This window comes from Sus scrofa, chromosome 6, assembly GCF_000003025.6.
Source record: "Sus scrofa isolate TJ Tabasco breed Duroc chromosome 6, Sscrofa11.1, whole genome shotgun sequence".
Classification (NCBI taxonomy): domain Eukaryota; kingdom Metazoa; phylum Chordata; class Mammalia; order Artiodactyla; family Suidae; genus Sus; species Sus scrofa.
In genome coordinates, this window is record NC_010448.4 from 98,474,569 (window position 1) to 98,495,481 (window position 20,913).

General features: G+C 41.6%; 1 protein-coding gene across 5 annotated transcripts in view; it reads left to right on the top strand.

Annotated features, from left to right (window-relative positions):
• The window catches only part of PPP4R1 (protein phosphatase 4 regulatory subunit 1), a 76,817-nt gene that overhangs the window by 11,736 nt on the left and 44,168 nt on the right, over positions 1-20,913 (top strand). For 3 of the 5 annotated variants that reach the window (XM_021096058.1, XM_021096059.1, XM_021096061.1), the window contains 4 exons: positions 6,712-6,847; positions 7,878-7,984; positions 17,087-17,229; positions 17,991-18,137. In XM_021096058.1, coding sequence (XP_020951717.1) covers positions 6,712-6,847; positions 7,878-7,984; positions 17,087-17,229; positions 17,991-18,137 — 533 coding nt within the window. The remainder of the gene's footprint in view (positions 1-6,711; positions 6,848-7,877; positions 7,985-17,086; positions 17,230-17,990; positions 18,138-20,913) is intronic. The other 2 variants (XM_021096060.1, XM_021096062.1) reach the window with 1 other exon arrangement.

The following is a 20,913-nucleotide window of genomic DNA, read 5'->3' on the forward strand; positions in this document are numbered from 1 at the left end:
TGACCTACACCACAGCTCACTGCAACGCCAGATGCTTAACCCACTGAGCGAGGCCAGGGATCGAACCTGCATCCTCATGGATCCTAGTTGGATTCGTTAACTGCTGAGCCATGAGGGGAACTCCCTGTCATACATTTTAAAGTTTGAAGTTATTTTCAAGATGAAACTATCTTGGAATTCCTGTTGTAGCTCAGTGGGTTAAGAACCTGACAAGTATCCATGAGGATGTGGGTTCAATCCCTGGCCTCACCCAGTGGCTTAAGAATCTGGCATTGCTGTGAGCTGTGGTGCAGGTCACAGACATGGCTCAGATCTGACATGGTTGTGGTGTAGGCCAGCAGCTGCAGCTCTTATTCAGCCCCTAGCCTGAGAATGTCCGCATGCCATGGATGCAGCACTAAAACAAATAAACAAACAAAAAAAAAAGATTAAACTCTCTTATCGCTTAAAAAATGGAGTCTAGGGAGTTCCCATCGTGGTGCAGCGGAAATGAATCTGACTAGGAACCATGAGTTTTCGGGTTTAATCCCTGGCCTTGCTCAGTGGGTTAAGCATCTGGCATTGCCATGAGCTATGGTGTAGGTCACAGATCATGCTTGGATCTGGCATTGCTGTGACTCTGGCGTAGGCTGGCAGCTACAGCTCCGATTAGACCCCTGGGAACCTTCATAGGTTGCAGGGGAGGCCCTAAAAGGACAAAAGACCCCCCCCCCAAAAAAAAGGAGTCTAAATATTAAGCACTTCACAATATCATCCATTTTCAAAAATTCAAGAATAAACTTTTTAAACTGGGACTTTGACATTCTTTTTCCTTCTTGATGGCTTTCTACCTCCTGCACAAAATTTTACCCTAAAATATTTTTATGCTGGAAACTTTTGTTGATTACCTTATCACACTTTTCTGCACCCAAGATATGTATGTGAAAAATTGAAAATTTTTATTTCCTCTGGCCGCAAAACTACACAATTGTTATTAATACTCGTTGTTCAACCAGAATGTATCACAGATTATGATAAATACGTTGTAAACAAAATTTTATTGAATGGGTATCTCTTAATACAATAGATGGTGCTTTAAAAAATAACTTATGTGGAGTTTTCTTGTGACCCAACAGGTCTGCAGCACAGGTCTGCGTTATCTGCAGTGGCTCAGGTTCAGTCCCTGGCCCAGAACTTTTGCATACCACAGGTGTGGCCAAAAAAAAAAAGAAAGAAAAAAAAAAAAGGAATAGTGGATTCCCAAGTCTTGTTGAGTGAGCATGAAATTAGCATGAACTTGTAGCATAGCTGAACTATGTTCTCAGGGGACAGGAAAGCAGCCTCTGGTGTTAGTACAGGGAGAACTAAAATCATCTCCAGTGGGTTAGAATGTCATGCTCCTGAGGGGACCAGGAGTCTGCACACACACACTCTTTGACAGCCAAGAGCACAGCGTATGGGCAGAGGAGTGAATGAGACCAGGGATACTGTGTAACCACCAGGAGGTGGTTGGCCTTGGAAAAGACAGCATGATCTTTGCTTCTGTCCTATTTTTTACTTTTTTTAACCTTTTTGTCCTATTTTTTAAAAAGTAAATAATGGTTTTCATTGATAATTGATCATTTACATGATATTTTATTATAACATAGTTGGATACTATGCACGCTGCCCGGAATCTTCGCTCAAAGGCAGTAACCATTGACCTGAACTAAGCTGTTCCTTTGAAAACCTCAAATGCCATCTTGGTTACAGCATAGCAGTGAGGTTTCTCTCGCCTGGTAAGAGGCAGAATGCAGTAATGATGCTCTTTAAGATCGAGGAGGCTGAATGATTCTGGTTGGTCCCAGTCTCCCTGTCTCCTCCTGCCCCATTTCTATGTGAAGCTCGCACACATCAGGTCTCATTTCCTTGATGTGACATGGTTTTCCTCAACTCCCTGTCTTTGAGATTCTCGGCTTGGACACCCTCACCCGCCCCTTGTCCCTCTTGGTGTTCCTCCGTGTTCTCCCAGAACTGGCTTAATTTTGGAGCCTTCTCTTGCCCACCTGGGCAGACGTGGAGGTGTACAGTGGACAGCAGGTTTTGTGCATGAACACTTACACCACGGGTTTGTCTTTGTAGCCTGTTTATGCCTCTGTGCATGCATGCATGCACGCGCACACACATGTACATAGATACATGCACACACTTTCTGTCTAGGTTTTTTTGTTTTGTCTTTTTAGGGCCACACCCAAAGCATATGGAAGTTCTCAGGTTAGGGGTTGAACTGGAGCTACAGCCTACAGTGTACACCAAGCAATGCAGAATCTGAGCCACATCTGTGACCTATACCACAGCTCTCAGCAGTGCAGGGTCCTTAACCCACAGAGCAAGGCCAGGGATTGAACCCGTGTCCTCATGGATACTAATCGGGTTCATTACTTCTGAGCCACAGCAGGAACTCCTGTCTAGTTTTTATATCCGTGTTCCCTGTTGAGCGCCTGGCACTTACAGTGTGTGTGCTTTCCTGCTTACTGGCTGAATGAAGTGAATGAAAGCATTTCAAAACAGGGAAACCACACTGAGATTCTGGATCAGAAGCAGATGCACTGTGGGTGCAAGGGAACATTGATGTCCTTGCCTGACACCCTGTGATATGGTGATAGATGTTATCTTTGTGGGTCTAAGTCTTGACAACAAACCAGTATTTTACAGATGAGGAAATGGAGCCAGATCAATCAGGTATGTGAGCCTGTTCACACAGATAGTTCACAAGGAGCAGGGCATGAAGTTTGAACCCAGACTTCGCCCACTTTAAAGAGCCTCTTCCCTTTTCATATTGCTTTTGCTATGACTATATAGTCATTAAATTAATCATCTTTAAAATTTCAAATGGGTCCAACTTTTCTCTCTATATATATATCTTCTTTTGGGGGGCCACGCCCATTGTATGTGGAAATGCTCAGGCCAGGGATGGAACCCATGCCACAACTACCACCTGAGCCACAGCAGTGACAGCACCAGATCCTTGAACTCTAGGCCACCAGGGAACTCCCAGCTTTAAAAATTTTACATTTTAGACACTTTGAAATTTAAAACAGCTCAAATGGGAACATTGGTTTCTGTGTCTTTGGGTTTCTTCTGGTGCTAGTGCAGCTGCAAGGCTAACTGTCTCTCCTGCTTACCTTCAGTTTTGTAAGTAACAAAGATACATGTCCTTGTTTATTGTTTCTTCTCTTGTCCTCTTTTTCTTGATGTTCTCTTTATTTGTAATTGTGACACATTGGTTGACTCTCGTGGTTTGGAACTAGAAGGCTTTGTTGAGTCTGATGTATCTTCAGAGCCTTTGAGACAAGATGGACTAACCCTTAGCTGTAGGGCTGCACTTTGTATCCCAGGTTTCTGTCCCAAATAGGAAACAGTGCAGGTTTCCTCCATCAGTATAGAAATGCTGTCTCATGTTGACCTTTGAGGTCATCTTCATTTTTCCTTCTCTGGCCCCCCTTCAGATACCCAAGATAGTAAATTTATAAAAGAGGGAATTTTAGAATTGGGGGAGCATAGATATAATTTGAAAAAACATTTCAAGAGATCAATTGTTTTCATTACTTTATGTCATTTTGAAATTTCAAGTAACATTAAAAGCTGACATTTTTTCACTTCATTGGGGGAAGAAATTGGATTTTTAAAGCTATGAACACTATAAGGGGGTATGGCTGCCATGATGTACAAGAATGCAGAATCAAGTTAGAGATCAATCTAGAAAGAAGAGGCACACTTGGGATGCATGTGAGGTGATGAAAGGTTTCCCTTCACCTCTAGTAATACTCCTTGTCCTTGATAATAAAATAGCCACTCTGGCTTTCTTATGCTTACTATTTCATGTTTTTTTTTTTTTTTTTGAAATCCCTTTTTTACTTACCAGTTGAGATTTTGACTCTAAAAATTCACTTCTGGTAGGCAGACTATAGTTGACTATATGATTGTTACCTTCTTCTTTGTTTGAAGTTCTCTACCATTTAACTTAAGTGTTTAGTCCATTTATATGTAATATAATCATTGATCCGATTGGTTGCTTCTATTTGTCTCTTTTTTTCCTCTGTTGCTCCTTTCCTGACCTTTCTTTGGGGTTAATTCAATATCTTCTAGCATTCCGTTTGGCTTTCTAGCTATCCTTTCTTGCATGTTTTAAGAGATTACACCTAAGGATTGTAGTTTGCATCTTTCATTTACCATAATCTGTTTATAAAGTTCATGTACTACTTTGCATGTGTAAGATCCTTGTAGCCGTGTAGTTGCATTTACTCCCTCTGTTCTGTTTTATCTGAGGATATTATTGACTGTCCCATCATTTATACTGTAGGATTTTTCTTTCTTAGTGGTGATAGTTTTTTTTATTATTTTTGTGTTTCTCCTCCTTGTAACCCATGGCAGGCATTTGCAGGGTGACTGAGTAAGACTTAAGTACGCAGTCTCTAGCCATGGTAATCACATTTATTGCCACCTCCATAAAGATGAAACCCAGAGCCAATTAGTCCAAGTATTGATGAAGAAATCTCGTGAGCTTGGGAAGGATGATTCAGGCCAGAATGATTCTGCAGATACTGGCAGGAGGCAGCAGTTCTAGGAAATAGAAATGCACCTTTGGAGTTTCCGTTGTGGCTCAGGGGAAAGGAATCCGACTAGGAACCATGATTGCAGGTTTGATCCTTGGCCTTGCTTAGCAGGTTAAGGATCCAGCGTTGCTGTGAGCTGTGGTGTAGGTCGCAGATGTAGCTTGGATCCCACATTGCTGCAGCTGTGTTGTAGGCCATCAGCTGTAGCTTCGATTCGACCCCTGGGAATCTCCATATGCCGCAGGTGTGGCCCTAAAAGAAAAGAATGGAAGGAAAGAAGGAAAGAAAGAAAGAAAAAAAGAAATGCACCTTTGCCCCCACTGCCCTCTACTGGAGTGGAACACCTCCTTTGCTGTAGAAATAATTGTCAACCATGATCAATAGAGTGGTAACATAAGTGGAAGCAAAATGTAGTTACCCTCAAGGCATATGTTTCTCACATACAGTTGTTTAGCAACCTGCATGTGAACCCGTTGGGGGTGTTTATTAAAAATGATCTCTCCTGGGCTTCACTCCACACCTGCGCAGTCAGATTCTGAACATTAGATCTGGGGTCTGCATTTTAGATTAAGTTCTCCGGGCTTGTCTCACATACAGCCATATTTGACTGTCACTGCTCTAGGACTCTCCCCAATGGCCCCTGACTTCTTATGGCCCAGAATCAATACTATTAATGTTCATCTTTAAGATGGGCAAGTGTGAGACTGATGAAACAGTTTGGTCATAGTCATAGAATTCTAGAGCCTGCATAAAGGTACCTTTGAGGTCATGCTAGCTCAACAGTTTTATGTTACAAAGGAGGCAGCAGGCCAAATGAGGGTGTGTCTGAGTGGTTTTTACAACTTGTAATACATAAGGTAGTTTTGCTAGATCAGAATAACCTGTTAAAACTTCTCTGTACCTTGTAAGTAATTATTTCCATGTTAGGTATTATCTGTAATCCAGTTTGGCAGTCTCTGCCTTTTAACTGGGGTATTTAGAACATTTGTACTTAATGTGATTATTGATGCAATTTGGTTTTCCTCTCTCATTTCGCTCTTTCCCATCTGTCTGTCCCCTCTCTCCTTCTTCCTTTTATCTTTTTCTGCCTTCTTTTGAATTGAGTATTTCTTATGATTCCATTTTATGGCCTTGATTGGCTCACTAGCTGTATGTTTCTGGTGGGTTTTTGGTTGCGTAGTAGTTGCTGTAGCGTTTATAATTAGTATGCACTTCTGACTTCTTATGGTCTACTTTCATGTAATATGTAAGAACTTTAGGACAATATGCTTTACTCTTGCTCAGCCACTGTGCTGTTGTAATCATATGTTTTATTTCTACTTATGTTATAAACCCCACAGTACATTTTTTTATCTTTTATTTTGCAGCACATATTTTTCCCTTAAACAGTCAATTATCTTTCAAAGAGATTTTTTTTAATAAGAAGAAGCTTTTGTATTTACTCATATTCAGCATTTCTAGTAGTCTTCATTCCTTTGTGTAGCTCATGGTTTCCATCTGGTGTAATCTTTTTGCTTGAAGGCTTTCTTTAGTATCTCATATTGCAGGTCTGCCTCTGCTGATGTTTGTCAGCTTTTGTATGTCAGAAAAAGTCTATTTCACCTTTGTGTTTGAAAGACATGAATTTCAAAGATATTTGAATGATGTCTGTTTACTGGGTATAGAGGTGTAGGTTGACATTTTTTTTTCTTTTTGTACTTTAAAGATGTTGCTCTGCTGTCTCTGGCTTGTATTCTTTCTGGTGAGAAGTCTGCTGTAATTCTTTTCTTTGTTCTTTGATATAAAATGTGTGTTCTCTGCATTGCAGAATTAATTGTCTCAGTGTTGGACCCTTCATTTATTTACAAGTTGTTAGTGGAAGTTCTCAGGTCAGTGTGATCTTTTCTGATCACTCCAAATGAAGTTCCTGCCTCCTCTGACCCCTGTGCTTCAATTAGGATGTATCTGTAGAATTGGGAGAGGAAGCATCCTTTAGTCATTTGTGGCCTCAGAAGTGATTCTGAGCTTCTCTGTGATGCTTTCTTTGTACCCCTCAAAAACACTGAAGGGCAGTTTCACTTGTGCTGCTCCAGAGAGGCAAGGGGGGTGCCCTCGAGCATGACAGTGTTATAAGGAGTGTTTCTGATGTCTCTGATAGCTGGTGTGGATGACTACAGCTCAGAGTCTGATGTGATTATTGTACCTTCAGCCCTGGACTTTGTCTCACAAGATGAAATGTTGACGCCACTGGGGAGATTGGACAAGTATGCTGCAAGTGAGAACGTATTTAACAGGTATGTGCATCTTCTTTTCAGTAAAGTACAGGTGGAAGGGTGGCTTTTAGTTGGTCAGTTTCAGTAAGGAAATGAAAGTGTCCAGTTTAAAGTAGGTGTTAATGTACAGTCTGAGTCCTGAAGCTTTATACTAGTCACTGCTGTGGCCACTGTTTCCATCCTCCATCCTAGTAAACAGGCAGCCTCTTCTCGGCTTTTTGACAAAAACAAAATAAAATAAAAACCCCCAAAACTCAACACTGCTTTTTTACTATGAGGCATAATTTGGATGTTCATGTTAAGTGGCTACTCAGGAGTGTGTTATTCTCCCAGCAGATGAAGCTGTGTACCTGCTGGGTGCCAGGTGATAGATGGTCGAGGGGCGTGGGGCCCGGCAGTGACCAGGAGCTAACACTCTGCCTGCTGCACTGTTTCTCCACCTATGGTCCCCAGACCACCTGAATCAAGCTTTTCAAGGAAATCTAAAAGCTTTTGCTTGTATTTTTTTGAGTATAGATTTGTAAAACTAGTTTAGTAAAACATGTCAAGATAGTATTTTATAGAATGAAGAGTGATTGGTAGCTATTTGAAACACATTTTCAATGACCTCAAAAATTTGTCAAATGGTTAGACAAAAATGAAAAATATCTTATAGCTATTCAGTCTCGTTAAAATAAAATCCACAGGGGCGTTTGTCACTTAGGAAATTTGGGACTTAATGTATTAAGAAAAAATTATTGGAATTCCTATTGTGGCTGAGCAGTAACAAACATGAGTGGTATCCATGAGGACGTGGGTTCAATCCCTGGCCAGCTCAGGCGTTGCCATGAGCTGTGTAGGTCGAAGATGTGGCTTGGATCCTGTGTTTCTGTGGCTGTGGCATAGCTTGGCAATTCGACCCCTAAGCCAGTAACCTCCATATGCCATGGGTGCGCCCCTAAAAGACAAAAGAAAAAATTTTCTTTTAAACTGTATGGATGCTGCCTTTTAAAGTTCTCAGTGTTAACCTTTGCTGCCACTGAGCACCGTGTGATTTTCTCTTTCCGTGTAGACAAATGGTGGCCCGGAGTCTGCTGGATACCCTGAGGGAAGTCTGTGATGATGAAAGAGATTGTGTGGCTGTTTTGGAAAGAATTAGCAGATTAGCTGATGACTCAGGTATGTGCTTATGCTGAGAAAGGTTGCTTGCTTGCTAAAGTGCCGAACCCGTGGCAAATGGAAGCTCCCAGGCTAGGGGTTGAGTATTGGGACTGCATCTGCAGACCTGCGCTATGTCTGCAACCTACACCACAGCTCATGGCAACGCCAGATCCTTAACCCACTGCTTGAGGCCAGGGATTGAACCCTCATCCTCGTGGATACTCATCGGATACATTACCACTGAGCCACAACGGGAGCGCCTAAGAAAGGCTTTCTTTTACCAAATTTATGTTTTGGAAAACTAGTGAAAAACTTGGTGTAATATGAGATTTCTTTAAAATGCTTCCTAAGTAAATTATCAAACCCATGAGTAACAGAATAATAAAAGCATGTTTCTAAGATCCAAACACTTTATAGTAGGCCCATTTAGTTTAATTTTGGAAATCTCATAAGAAAAAAAATCTAAGAACATTGTTTTGCAGTCAGGTACATTAACACTATTTTAGGATTAATAAAAACTTTAAAAAATAATTTTGAATAATTGAAAAGGGATGGAGTAGGCTGTAAATTTTGGGGGGCAAACATAAAATATAGTCTTACATGTAAAAAATGTGAATCACCCCTTGTAAAACTAAAGCCATTTGTCTCTAAAGTGAAGATAGGAGAGTGCTTCAAGAGAGAAGGTAAACTCAATTTGAGGCTTGGAATAGGGTTTATTAAGTTTTTTACCTTTTTTTTTTTTTTTTTTTTTGTCTTTTCTAGGGCTGCATGTGGAGGTTCCCAGGCTAGGGGTCTAATCGGACCTGTAGCTGCAGGCTTACACCACAGCCGTAGCAATGTAGGATCTGAGCTGCCCGCATCTGCGACCTACACCACAGCTCACAGCAACGCTGGATCCTTAACCCACTGATTGAGGCCAGGGATCAGACCCACAACCTCATGGTTCCTAGTGAGATTTGTTAACCACTGAGCCACGACGGGAACTCCTATTAAGTTTTGCTTTGTCTTGGTTTTTTTGTCTTTTTGCCATTTCTTGGGCTGCTCCCGCGGCATATGGAGGTTCCCAGGCCAGGGGTCCAATCGGAGCTGTAGCCCCCGGCCAACGCCAGAGCCACAGCAACGTGGGATCCGAGCCGAATCTGCGACCTACACCACAGCTCTCGGCACCGCCGGATCGTTAACCCACTGAGCAAGGGCAGGGACTGAACCCGCAACCTCATGGTTCCTAGTCGGATTCGTTAACCACTGCGCCACGATGGGAATTCCTCCTATTAAGTTTTTTAAAAATATTTTTTATTTTGGTAAAATATACGTAAAATGTATCACTTTAACCTGATAGTGATTTAAGCGTACTTTTATATTTGATTTTAGAAACAATTCAAAATTTTTTTCTTAAATCCCTGATCTCTTTATTAAAACGTTGTTTTTAGATTTCTGTCAAACTTTTTGGCATGTCAACAATTCTTATCTTTTAATTTTTAGGTGAGCTTATCTTTTGGGAAGCAGCTCATTTTATGGGAATATGTTTACTACTTATATAAGCCTTAAGTATTTTTTACTGTAGAAAATATTTATAAGCTTACTAATATTTTATCTCATTATGATGTTCTCTGTACATAAATGCTCACGTATATACTTATTCCAGACTGGTTTTAGGAGAGTCTCATCAATTGTGATTTTTCTTGTACTTTGTTTTTTGAGTTAGCAGAGATAAAACAATTTAACTTAAAAATCTGGCACTGTTGGGGAGTTCCCATCATGGCTCAGTGGTAATGAATCTGACTAGTGTCCATGAGGATACAGGTTCAATCCCTGGCCTTACTCAGTGGGTCGGGGATTCTGAGTTGCTATGGCTGTGGTGTAGCCCATTGCTGCAGCTCTGATTCTGCCCCTAGCCTGGGAACTTCCATATGCCTCGAGTGTAGCCCTAAAAAGCAAAAACAAACAAAAATATTAACACTGTTTCATTCCATTGGAATTATTCCTTTCTTGATAGACATACAGGTCTTCTTTAAAGAGGAGTTTGTATTTACTTTCTTCTACCTGTGTGCCAGCTATAGTGCTGTTTTTTATAGATGTATATTCTATATTTTTAAATATATTCTCCTGATAAGTATCTCTATTGACATTTATACTTTGTTTGTTTAGTACATGTAAATAGTACATACAGTATGCCAGGTTCTAAATTAAATGCTAGAGCTGTTACTAAGATGAGTAAGAATTCCTGTCATCAGATTAACAGTGTAACGAACGCAACCAACATATTAACAATAAATTATAACGGGGTTGGCGATGGCTTCTCGAAGTTGGTGACGTTTGAGTTGTGTTTGGGGGGATAGAGGGGAAGGGGGGCTTAGGAGAGGAAAGGACAGGTTTAGAGCTTTGGGGAGTTCAAGACAGTGGCCCCTTCGGTCAGCAGGGAGTTTACTGTGTTTACAGTTCAGAAAGATGGGACTGTTCAGTAAGGTGGTTGAGGGCTAGATTGTAAAGATTTATCCTGTGCCATGCCAGAAGCTTGGTGTGATTTGATTTAGAACAGTCAGCCGGCAGTGTGGTTGACTTAATGAAGAGGTGCGGGTGCCAGGGGGACTAGTTGGGAGCCTACACTGACCGAGGAGTAGCTGAGAGGCGTGGAGGTGCTGGGAGGGGTGTTCAGAGCTGCCGTGATGGTGGGAGCCAAGGAAGGGCAAGCTGACCTGAGGTTCTGACCTGACTCCTGGTCAAGTAAAGACCCTGAACACAGACACAGCTCCAAAGCTAATACCTATAATAAGGAGCTCAGAACCTTTAAATGCTGCCTGTGTTTTATCAACTTTTACCTTGATTTTTTTTTTTTGTTCCCCTACATTTACTGTTCATAGTTTTACTTATTTACAGTAACATATTTAACTTATTTACAGTCATTTACTTTTCCCTCCTCATCAGTACATCTTTCCCGGCTCTTCTCTTGTTTGCTTTCCCTTCCTGAAAGAACGTATATTGCTGAGGGTCTGGCAGTGAGTGACAAGGGCCCTTGTCTGAAAGTGTTTCAGTTTCCCTGTTACCCTTAAATGACCAGTTAGCTAAATGTGACCATCTCTCTCAACAGTTTTATTCTTGCTCCACCCATGCTTTGCTGTGAGGTCAGCTGGTCTGAGTCAGTCTTGTAGGAAATCTTGTTTTCCTTCCTGGTTGCTTTACGGCCACTTCTCCTTGACATTCTGCATTTTCACTGTCACATGTGTAAGTGTGGATTTTTTATTTATCCTACTCAGGACTGTGCTGCTGCTTTTTTTTTTTTTTTTTTTTTGGTCCTTTTTTTTTATGGCCACACCCACAGCATATGGAGATTCCCAGGCCAGGGGTTGAATCTGAGCTGTAGCCACCGGCATACGCCACAGCAGCAGCAATGCCAGATCCTTAGCCCACTGAACGAGGCCAGGGATTGAACCGTATCCTCATGGGTACCAGTCAGATTGGTTTCCACCGAGCCATGACGGGAACTCCAAAGATTCTTGTCTTTCTGTGAGAGAGGGAAATTCTCAGTCTTTAACATTTTTAATATTACCTCTCCTCCACCTAAACGCCTTTTTTTTTTTTTTTTTTAAGTATACTTTTGTTTGAGTAGATGATTTTTTTTTTTTTTTTGCACATGGTTTAAAATACAGAACTCCTGTTAGGTTAGCATATTTTCCAGGCTCTTACCTGTTCCTAGCTTCCAGTCCTTTATCCTCAGCACAGTGTTTGCCACCCAATTCTTGTCCGCCATTGACTGTTGAATATTTCATGTCTTTGACTCTGTTTTCCATTTCCAGGCGTCTTGAGTGCTTTTGTTTTCTGTCCTGTCCTTCCTCAAAGGTAATGAGATTTTGACCACTAAACATGTGGATTAGTCTGAACTTTATGTGGATGTATTCTTTTATGCCCAGCTTCTTTGAACCCCTGGAGCTCCCGTTGTTGCACATGACTGTATGTGCAGCTTTTTAAAAATGATTATAAGTATACATAAATATACTGCAACCTGCTCCTTCACTGCCGTGTAGTGGGTGATTGGGCTGCTTCTGCCTCAGGCTGTTAAAGCTCCTGTGAGCCAAGGACCCCAGGGTGCCTGTGCACGTTGCTCTGGGATATACTTAGAAATGGGGTCTCTGGGTCACAGGTTATGCATGTTCTCATTTTTGATACGCACTGAAGTTTTCTGAAGCAGGTTGTGGTCCCAGCAGCAGCGTCTCTGCGTTCCTGTTGATTCACATTTTCACCGACTCTTTTTTGTTAAATTTTTGCCAGAGGGGTAGTGGTTGGAATTTATGGCTCATTGTAGTTTTAATTACATTTCCTCAGTGGCCAGGAAAGCTGGTTATATGCTTATTGGCTACATCAGCATCTGCTTTTTCTTTTTGGCCTTGCCCAGGGCATATGGAAGTTCCTGAGCCAGGGATTAGACCCATGCCACAGCAGCAACCTGAGCCGCTGCAGTGACAATGTTGGATCCTTAGCCTGATACCCACCAGGGAACTCCCCCCCCCCTTTTTTTTTTTTACAATTTTCTGAACAGGTTTGTGGGACTCTTTATTCTGGTTTTGAGCCCAGAGCCATCTGTGTACTTTGTATTTGAAGGTGTGTTTTTCTCTCTGTGACTTCTCTTCTCATTCTCTCCACGGCGCCTGTCGAAGAGGGGTCAGTACCTTCCTGCTCGGGCAGTACTGTTTGTGTCCTGCTGCAGAAAGCTTTCCTGCTTCTTAGGGAATCTAGAAGCTTTCTCGTTTCTACCTCTGACTGTCCTGTACATTCCAGCTGAAGTTTGTTCCCGTGTACAATATGCAGCAGGGGACATGTTTTGTTTTGACTCTTTGAATGTGGGCATGGTTGATACAGCCCCATTTCTTGAAAAGCCCATCTTTCCCTCCTCATGTTCAGTTAGAGTTGTCTGTTTGTGCCAGGTCCGTTTCTAGACTCTGGTTCCATCCGTCTGTTTGTCTGAGCAGGGCTCTGAAGAAAGGAAAGTTACTGATTTCATCCTTAACTAAAGCTGTGACTTGTGCCCTTCTTTTGTTTGAAAAATATGTGTATTAGGTTGGTGTTAGCAGATTGAGAGCCAGGAAAAGAAGAGGACTATATGTCTACTTTTTAAAAAATTCATTTTATTTTTCAAAACAGAAGCACTCTATTTTGTTCAGATACTGTCAAACTTCAGATGGCACAGCCACGTAATAGAGTTGTTGATAACATCCTTTTAGCTTTGAAAGAAATCCTAGTGCACTTTCTACTGATCACTTTATGAACTTCTTTTTTTTTGTTTTTTTTTTTGTTTGTTTTATTTTTTATTTTCCCACTGTACAGCAAGGGGGTGAGGTTATCCTTACATGTATACATTACAATTACATTTTTCCCCCCATCCTTTGTTCTGTTGCAACATGAGTATCTAGACATAGTTCTCTATGCTATTCAGCAGGATCTCCTTGTAAATCTATTCTAAGTTGTGTCTGATAAGCCCAAGTTCCCGATCCCTCCCACTCCCTCCCCCTCCCATCAGGCAACCACAAGTCTCTTCTCCAACTCCATGATTTTCTTTTCTGAGGAGATGTTCATTTGTGCTGGATATTAGATTCCAGTTACAAGTGATATCATATGGTATTTGTCTTTGTCTTTCTGGCTCATTTCACTCAGGATGAGATTCTCTAGTTCCATCCATGTTGCTACAAATGGCATTATGTCATTCTTTTTTATGGCTGAGTAGTATTCTATTGTGTATATATACCACATCTTCCGAATCCAGTCCTCTGTCGATGGACATTTAGGTTGTTTCCATGTCCTGGCTATTGTGAATAGTGCTGCAATGAACATGCGGGTGCATGTGTCTCTTTTAAGTAGGGTTTTTTCCAGATAGATGCCCAAGAGTGGGATTGCAGGGTCATATGGAAGTTCTATGTATAGATTTCTAAGGTATCTCCAAACTGTTCTCCATAGTGGCTGTACCAGTTGACATTCCCACCAGCAGTGCAGGAGGGTTCCCTTTTCTCCACACCCCCTCCAGCACTTATTATTTGTGGATTTATTAATGATGGCCATTCTGACTGGTGTGAGGCGATATCTCATGGTAGTTTTGATTTGCATTTCTCTTATAATCAGCGATATTGAGCATTTTTTCATGTGTTTGTTGGCCATCTGTATATCTTCTTTGGAGAACAGTCTATTCAGGTCTTTTGCCCATTTTTCCATTGATTGATTGGTTTTTTTGTTGTTGGGTTGTATCAGTTGTTTATATATTCTAGAGATTAAGCCCTTGTCATTTGCATCATTTGAAACTATTTTCTCCCATTCTGTAAGTTGTCTTTTTGTTTTCTTTTTGGTTTCCTTTGCTGTGCAAAAGCTTTTCAGTTTGATGAGGTCCCATGGGTTTATTTTTGCTCTAGTTTCTATTGCTTTGGGAGACTGACCTGAGAAAATATTCATGATGTTGATGTCAGAGAGTGTTTTGCCTCTGTTTTCTTCTAGGAGTTTGATGGTGTCCTGTCGTATATTTAAGTCTTTCAGCCATTTGGAGTTTATTTTTATGCATGGTGTGAGGGTGTGTTCTAGTTTCATTGCTTTGCATGTTGCTGTCCAGGTTTCCCAGCAATGCTTGCTGAATAGACTTTCTTTTTCCCATTTTATGTTCTTGCCTCCCTTGTCAAAGATTAATTGACCATAGGTGTCAGGGTTTATTTCCGGATTCTCTATTCTGTTCCATTGGTCTGTCTGTCTGTTTTGATACCAGTACCACACTGTTTTGATGACTGTGGCTTTGTAGTATTTCTTGAAGTCTGGGAGAGTTATGCCTCCTGCTTGGTTTTTGTTTCTCAGGATTGCTTTGGCGATTCTGGGTCTTTTGTGGTTCCATATAAATGTTTGGATTGTTTGTTCTAGTTCTGTGAACAATGTCATGGGTAATTTGATAGGGATTGCATTGAATCTGTAGATTGCTTTGGGTAGGATGGCCATTTTTACAATATTGATTTTCCCAATCCAGGAACATGGAGTATCTTTCCATTTCTTTACATCTTCTTTGATTTCTTTGATTAAAGTTTTATAGTTCTCGGCGTATAGGTCCTTTACCTCCTTGGTCAGGTGTATTCCGAGGTATTTGATTTTGTGAGGTGCAATTTTAAAAGGTATCGTATTTTTGTATTCCTTTTCTAATATTTCATTGCTGGTATACAGAAATGCAACTGACTTCTGAATGTTAATCTTATATCCTGCTACTTTGCTGAATTTATTAATCAGTTCAAGGAGTTTTGGGGTTGAGTCCTTAGGGTTTTCTAGGTATAGTATCATGTCATCTGCAAACAGTGACAGTTTGATCTCTTCTCTTCCTATATGGATGCCTTTTATTTCTTTTGTTTGTCTAATTGCTGTGGCTAGGACTTCCAAAACGATGTTGAAGAGCAGTGGTGAGAGTGGGCATCCCTGTCTTGTTCCCGATTTGAGTGAGAAGGCTTTCAGTTTTTCCCCATTGAGTATTATATTTGCTGTGGGTTTATCATAAATGGCTTTGATTATATTCAGGAATGTTCCCTCTATACCCACTTTGGCGAGGGTCTTGATCATGAATGGATGTTGGACTTTGTCAAATGCTTTTTCTGCGTCTATTGAGATGATCATGTGATTTTTGACTTTTTTTTTGTTAATGTGGTGTATGATGCTGATTGATTTGCGTATGTTGAACCATCCTTGTGAACCTGGGATGAACCCAACCTGGTCATGGTGTAATTTATAAACTTCTATTTCTTGAAATCTAAATTTCCCCTAGACACATTCATGCATTTGCTTTAAGGTAACTTGATAAACGTAATCCTTAATAGGTACCAAAAGTTCTAATTAGGTCTGATGTTACGACTTGTGTTGATGAGTCTTTATGTCTGTGTACATTTTGGTCACTTGCATTTCTTTTCTTTCTTTTTTTTTTTTTTTTTTTTTGTCTTTTGCCATTTCTTGGGCCGCTCCCGAGGCGTATGGAGGTTCCCAGGCTAGAGGTCGAATCGGAGCTGTAGCTGCCGGCCGATGCCAGAGACGAAGCAACGCGGGATCCGAGCCGCATCTGTGACCTACACCACAGCTCATGGTAACACCGGATCCTTAACCCGCTGAGCAAGGGCAGGGATCGAACCCGCAACTTCATGGTTCCTAGTCGGATTCGCCAACCACTGCGCCATGATGGGAACTCCTCACTTGCATTTCTTATATGAGTCACCATCATATCCTTATTTTCTCTGTTGGATTAATGTGAACAATGGGTTCTTTATGTTATTTATTATACTTTGTATACAATGCATAAATGTATAAATATGTACATTTTCTCCCAGGCCATTTTGTTTTTTAACCAAATATGGCATCTATTTGGAAGTCTTTATATATATAAAGTGAAATTAGGTCTTAGTTTTGAGAGTTTTGTTTGCTTTGAAATGGCTTTCTACCTCAGGATTAAACATTTTTTTTAAATGTTGTCTTTTTGTGCTTTTGATCTTAAAAAAAAAATGGAACTTTGATTCACCCAGAATTAATGTATATTGAGCAATATAGGGATATTATCTTTTTTCTCACATAGCCAGCTAACTTTCCTACCCTAACTTTTTGAACAGTCCATCTTTTTGAAGCCCAGGCGTATGAAATGCCTTATGTGTCACATTTAAGTTGCCGCTCATACTTGAGTCTTTTCAGATTTTTTTTGTATTCTTAAATCTATTGGTCTCTTTTAATACCCACTCACCCTTTATCACCTTAGTTAATTCTAACTATAAACCCTCTACTCATAGGCTGCATTTACTTGGAGCCAGGCTCATGACTTGTCCTGGGAGACTCTTAACAGTGGGGTGTATAGGTGAGGTTGTGTTATAGGTAGTGCGGGTGCCAGTGTTAGCACTGTGTGGGCTCAGACAGACTCGGCCCTCGTGGGTAGCCATTGCACGCTTCGCACACACTGTGAGGCCAGACGCTGGAAAGGATTGGATCTCCCTGGGCTGGAAAAGGTTTGCAGCTCAAGAGCATTTCAGAAGCATGCTGGGCCTGAGGAGAAAGGTCCAGAGCTTTCCTGAATGTCTCCAGCCAGGCGAGAGTTTTGTCGTCTGGAGAGGGTGTTGGCTGACAGGTCTGTTATTTCCACAGAGCCGACCGTGCGAGCAGAGCTGATGGAGCAGGTGCCGCACATTGCCCTATTTTGTCAAGAAAACCGGCCCGCCATCCCGTATGCCTTTTCCAAATACCTACTGCCCATTGTGGTGCGGTATCTGGCAGATCAGAACAATCAGGTAAGAGGCTCTTCCCTTTCGTGGCAGCAGCATCTGCAGTCTGGCGTGTGTGGATGGCATGGCCTCCTTAGAATGTCCCTTCCTCTTAGACTCGTTTTGTTGTACAGACTCAAAGCCCAGACGCATTGCAGGTTGGGCAAGCCTGAGAGTCTCCTTGATGCCCCTCTGGCCAGTGCCTGGGGGCTGCGTTGTCACCCTGGCCCCTCACAGATGTCCCTTAGACAGTGTGTCACCTTGAGACCTCTTTCCCAAGCATGGCTCTTCTTTTTTTTTTTTTTTTTTTTTTGTCTTTTTGCTATTTCTTGGGCCACTCCCGCAGCATATGGAGATTCCCAGGCTAGGGGTCGAATCGGAGCTGTAGCCACCGGCCTACACCAGAGCCACAGCAACGCGGGATCCGAGCCATGTCTGCAACCTACACCACAGCTCACGGTAACGCCGGATCGTTAACCCACTGAGCAAGGGCAGGGATGGAACCCGCAACCTCATGGTTCCTAGTCGGATTCGTTAACCACTGCGCCACGACGGGAACTCCCAGCATGGCTCTTCTGTTCCACTCCACCCCTTCCGACGGAACCTACCAAGTCCTGTCTGTGTATTAATTGAAGAGCATAGCCGCCAATTTTTATTCGCAAGGTTTTGCCCTCTGGGAACCCCTTGATTTGAGTTGAGATGAGGAGCCCTCAGATTTGTGAAATTCAGGAATTAAGTTTTTTAATACTGTGGATGTACTCTTTGGATGTGTTGATTTTTTTTCCTAGGTAAGAAAAACGAGTCAGGCGGCCTTGTTGGCGCTGCTTGAGCAGGAGTTAATCGAGCGGTTCGATGTGGAGACCAAGGTATGCCCCGTGCTTGTCGAGCTGACTGCCCCGGACAGCAACGACGACGTGAAGACAGAAGCTGTGGCCGTGAGTGGAGCTCATCTTTTCAGCTTAGGGAAAATTAGTCACTAGACTGACTGGTAGGAGGTTCCTGATAAATACTATGCAACATAACGTATCGTAGGGTTGACACACACAAGGTAGCCACAAATCATTAAATTTGAAATATAATGTTGGGCTGGAAAGGGACACAGGCTTCCACGGGAAAAGGTGTTTGGTCTGTGGGTCCCACACTATGCAAAGCACCTGGGACTTGGATGGCTCCAAGAAAGCAAGAAAGTAAATGGATTAACTATAAATTCATTGTATCAAAATGGAAAAAATAGGTGGCAAAAATAACCATTGCAATTTTAAAAAACACCACAAAACCCTGTATTGAATGATACATTTGAACTCATTTGATTGCTGTGGAACACTTGTCTAAGCACAGAAGGAAAAGTAGTAACACTGCTTGGCTCCTGTTCCTGGTAGTGTGGTCTTTGCAGGAAGATCTCTCAGCCAGGTGATTTTACTGTGACATGGTATATGATGTAAATTATGATTATTGGAAAAATACACACATTGTCATTATGCACATGGTACTACCCAGTCCAGCATTATAGTGAGTCTTTTGGGTTTTTTGACCTGGCTAGCAAATATTTTGATTGAGTGTCATCATAAATAGAGCATGGATTACATATAGTAATGTCTGTTACAGTTCATTCATATATGTTCAGAAAATAAGAATTCTTATAGTTAACTAGAAAATGATAAATCCATCTGAAAATGTATTCAAATGTATTTGGAAATGAGCGTTTACTCTTTAAACCTAAAGTAATTACATTTTTGTTGATGTGAAAATAGTTACAGTAAAATTTTATTGTTTCTCCAAGTTCCCATTGTGGAGCAGCAGAAATGAATCCAACTAGTATCCATGAGAATCTGGGTTTGCTCCCTGGCCTTGCTCAGTGGATTGGGGATCTGGCATTTCTGTGGCTGTGGTGTAGGCCAGCAGCTGCAGCTTTGATCTGACCCTTAGCCTGGAAACTTCCATGTGCCACGGGTGTGGCCCTAAAAAACAAAAAACAAATTTTTTTTAATGTTGTTTCTATATCATTTGTAGAAGGAATTAGATTTCCTCTCTAGTTCCTTTCCCTTGGAAATTCCATTATTTTTAGGTACTCAGGTAGATGCTTTTCAGTAATAGCACTTTTATTGAAGTAAAATTCACATAACATAAAAGTAACCATTTTGGGAGCTCCAGCTGTGGTGCTACAGGCTCAGCGGTGTCTTGGCAGCTCTGGGATGCAAGTTTGATACTTGGCCTGGCACAATGGGTTAAGGATCTGGCGTTGCCGAAGCTTCAGCTTAGGTGGAGACTGCGGCTCAGATCTGATCCTGGCCTGGGAAGTGCATATGCTGCAGGGTGGCCAAAAATGGGGGAAAAAAATTAATCGTTTTGAAGTTTATAGTTAAGTAACATTTAATACATTCATAGTGTTTTACTAGTACCACCTCAGTCAAGATCCAAAACATAAGAGTTACCGTTGTGACTCAGTGGTTTAAGAACCTGACAGAGAATCTGTGAGGATGGGGGTTTGAACCCTGGCCTTGCTCAGCGAGTTAAGGATCTGACGTTGCAGCTGCAGTGCAGGGCACAGATGTGGCTGGGATCTGGTGTTGCTGTGGCATAGGCCAGCAGCTGCAGCACTGACTCAACCCCTGGCCAGGGAACTTCATGTGCTGTAGGTACCGCCCTACGAAGAAGAAGGAAAAGATCCAAAACATAGTTTCTTTTTCTTTTTCTTTTAAATTTTACAAGCTTCTCAATAGGAATAAAAAAGGAAATCAGTTTTGCCATTACTTTTGGGGTTACATATTAAGCAGAGTTTAATTTGCTGTGTTATAATTTTTGATGGGATTTAAAAATAGTGAAACATGATTATAATAACCGGCTATATCCAGCACTAGTGTGAAACCTATGGTCCTCTTACACTTGGTTTGTGTTAATTTGTTACGTTTTGCATTCCCTCACTTCCTGGTTGTTCTGTCTCTACGAAATTTAATTGTGCTACATTGGCAATAATGTATATCTCTGTGTCTTTAACTGGGGCATGAAAATGCATAGAAAGAGTCTGAGCCAGGGATCAGCTCTGCTTCCGGGACTGGGAGGCATCCCACTCCAAGGAGGCTGGAGCTTGGGGGGGATTGTGCTGAATCTGTGGCGCACCTTGGGAGTGATTGCCAGCCCAGCAGCCTGTAGGTATAGCAGAGTTCTTTTATTTAGGTCTTTTATTTATCTCATCAGTGTTTTGTAGTTTTCAGTAAACAGAGCTTATTTGTATTTTGTTAGATTTTATGTTTTGTGACACTGTTGTGAATGATAGTATTTTTAAGTGTTTTCAGCTGTTCCTTGCTAATTTATAGACACAGCTTTGATTTTTTAAATTCTGGCACATGTCCTACAAACTTGCTGAACTCACTTACTTGTTCAGTGGCTTTGTAGATTCCTTGGATTTCATCTGTGGACAGTCATGCGTAAATGAGTAGAGCTTTCTTTTCAAACACCTTCCTTCTGGCCCCATTTGCATGGCCCTGGAGTAGGTGTAATAGAAAAACAGACTATCAGGTTTCTTTACATTCTAACTGGGGGGCAAATATTTAGATGCATTAGGCTGGTTTCAAACAGTTCATCTTCACTTTGCCTGGAACTGCATTACCTGAATCACGTGCATGTCAGAACCATTTCCTTGCCTCCCTTGGAACCCAGGCTTTGCAGAGTAAGGACAGGTTCCCAGATGCACAAATCCCAGGGAAAACGATA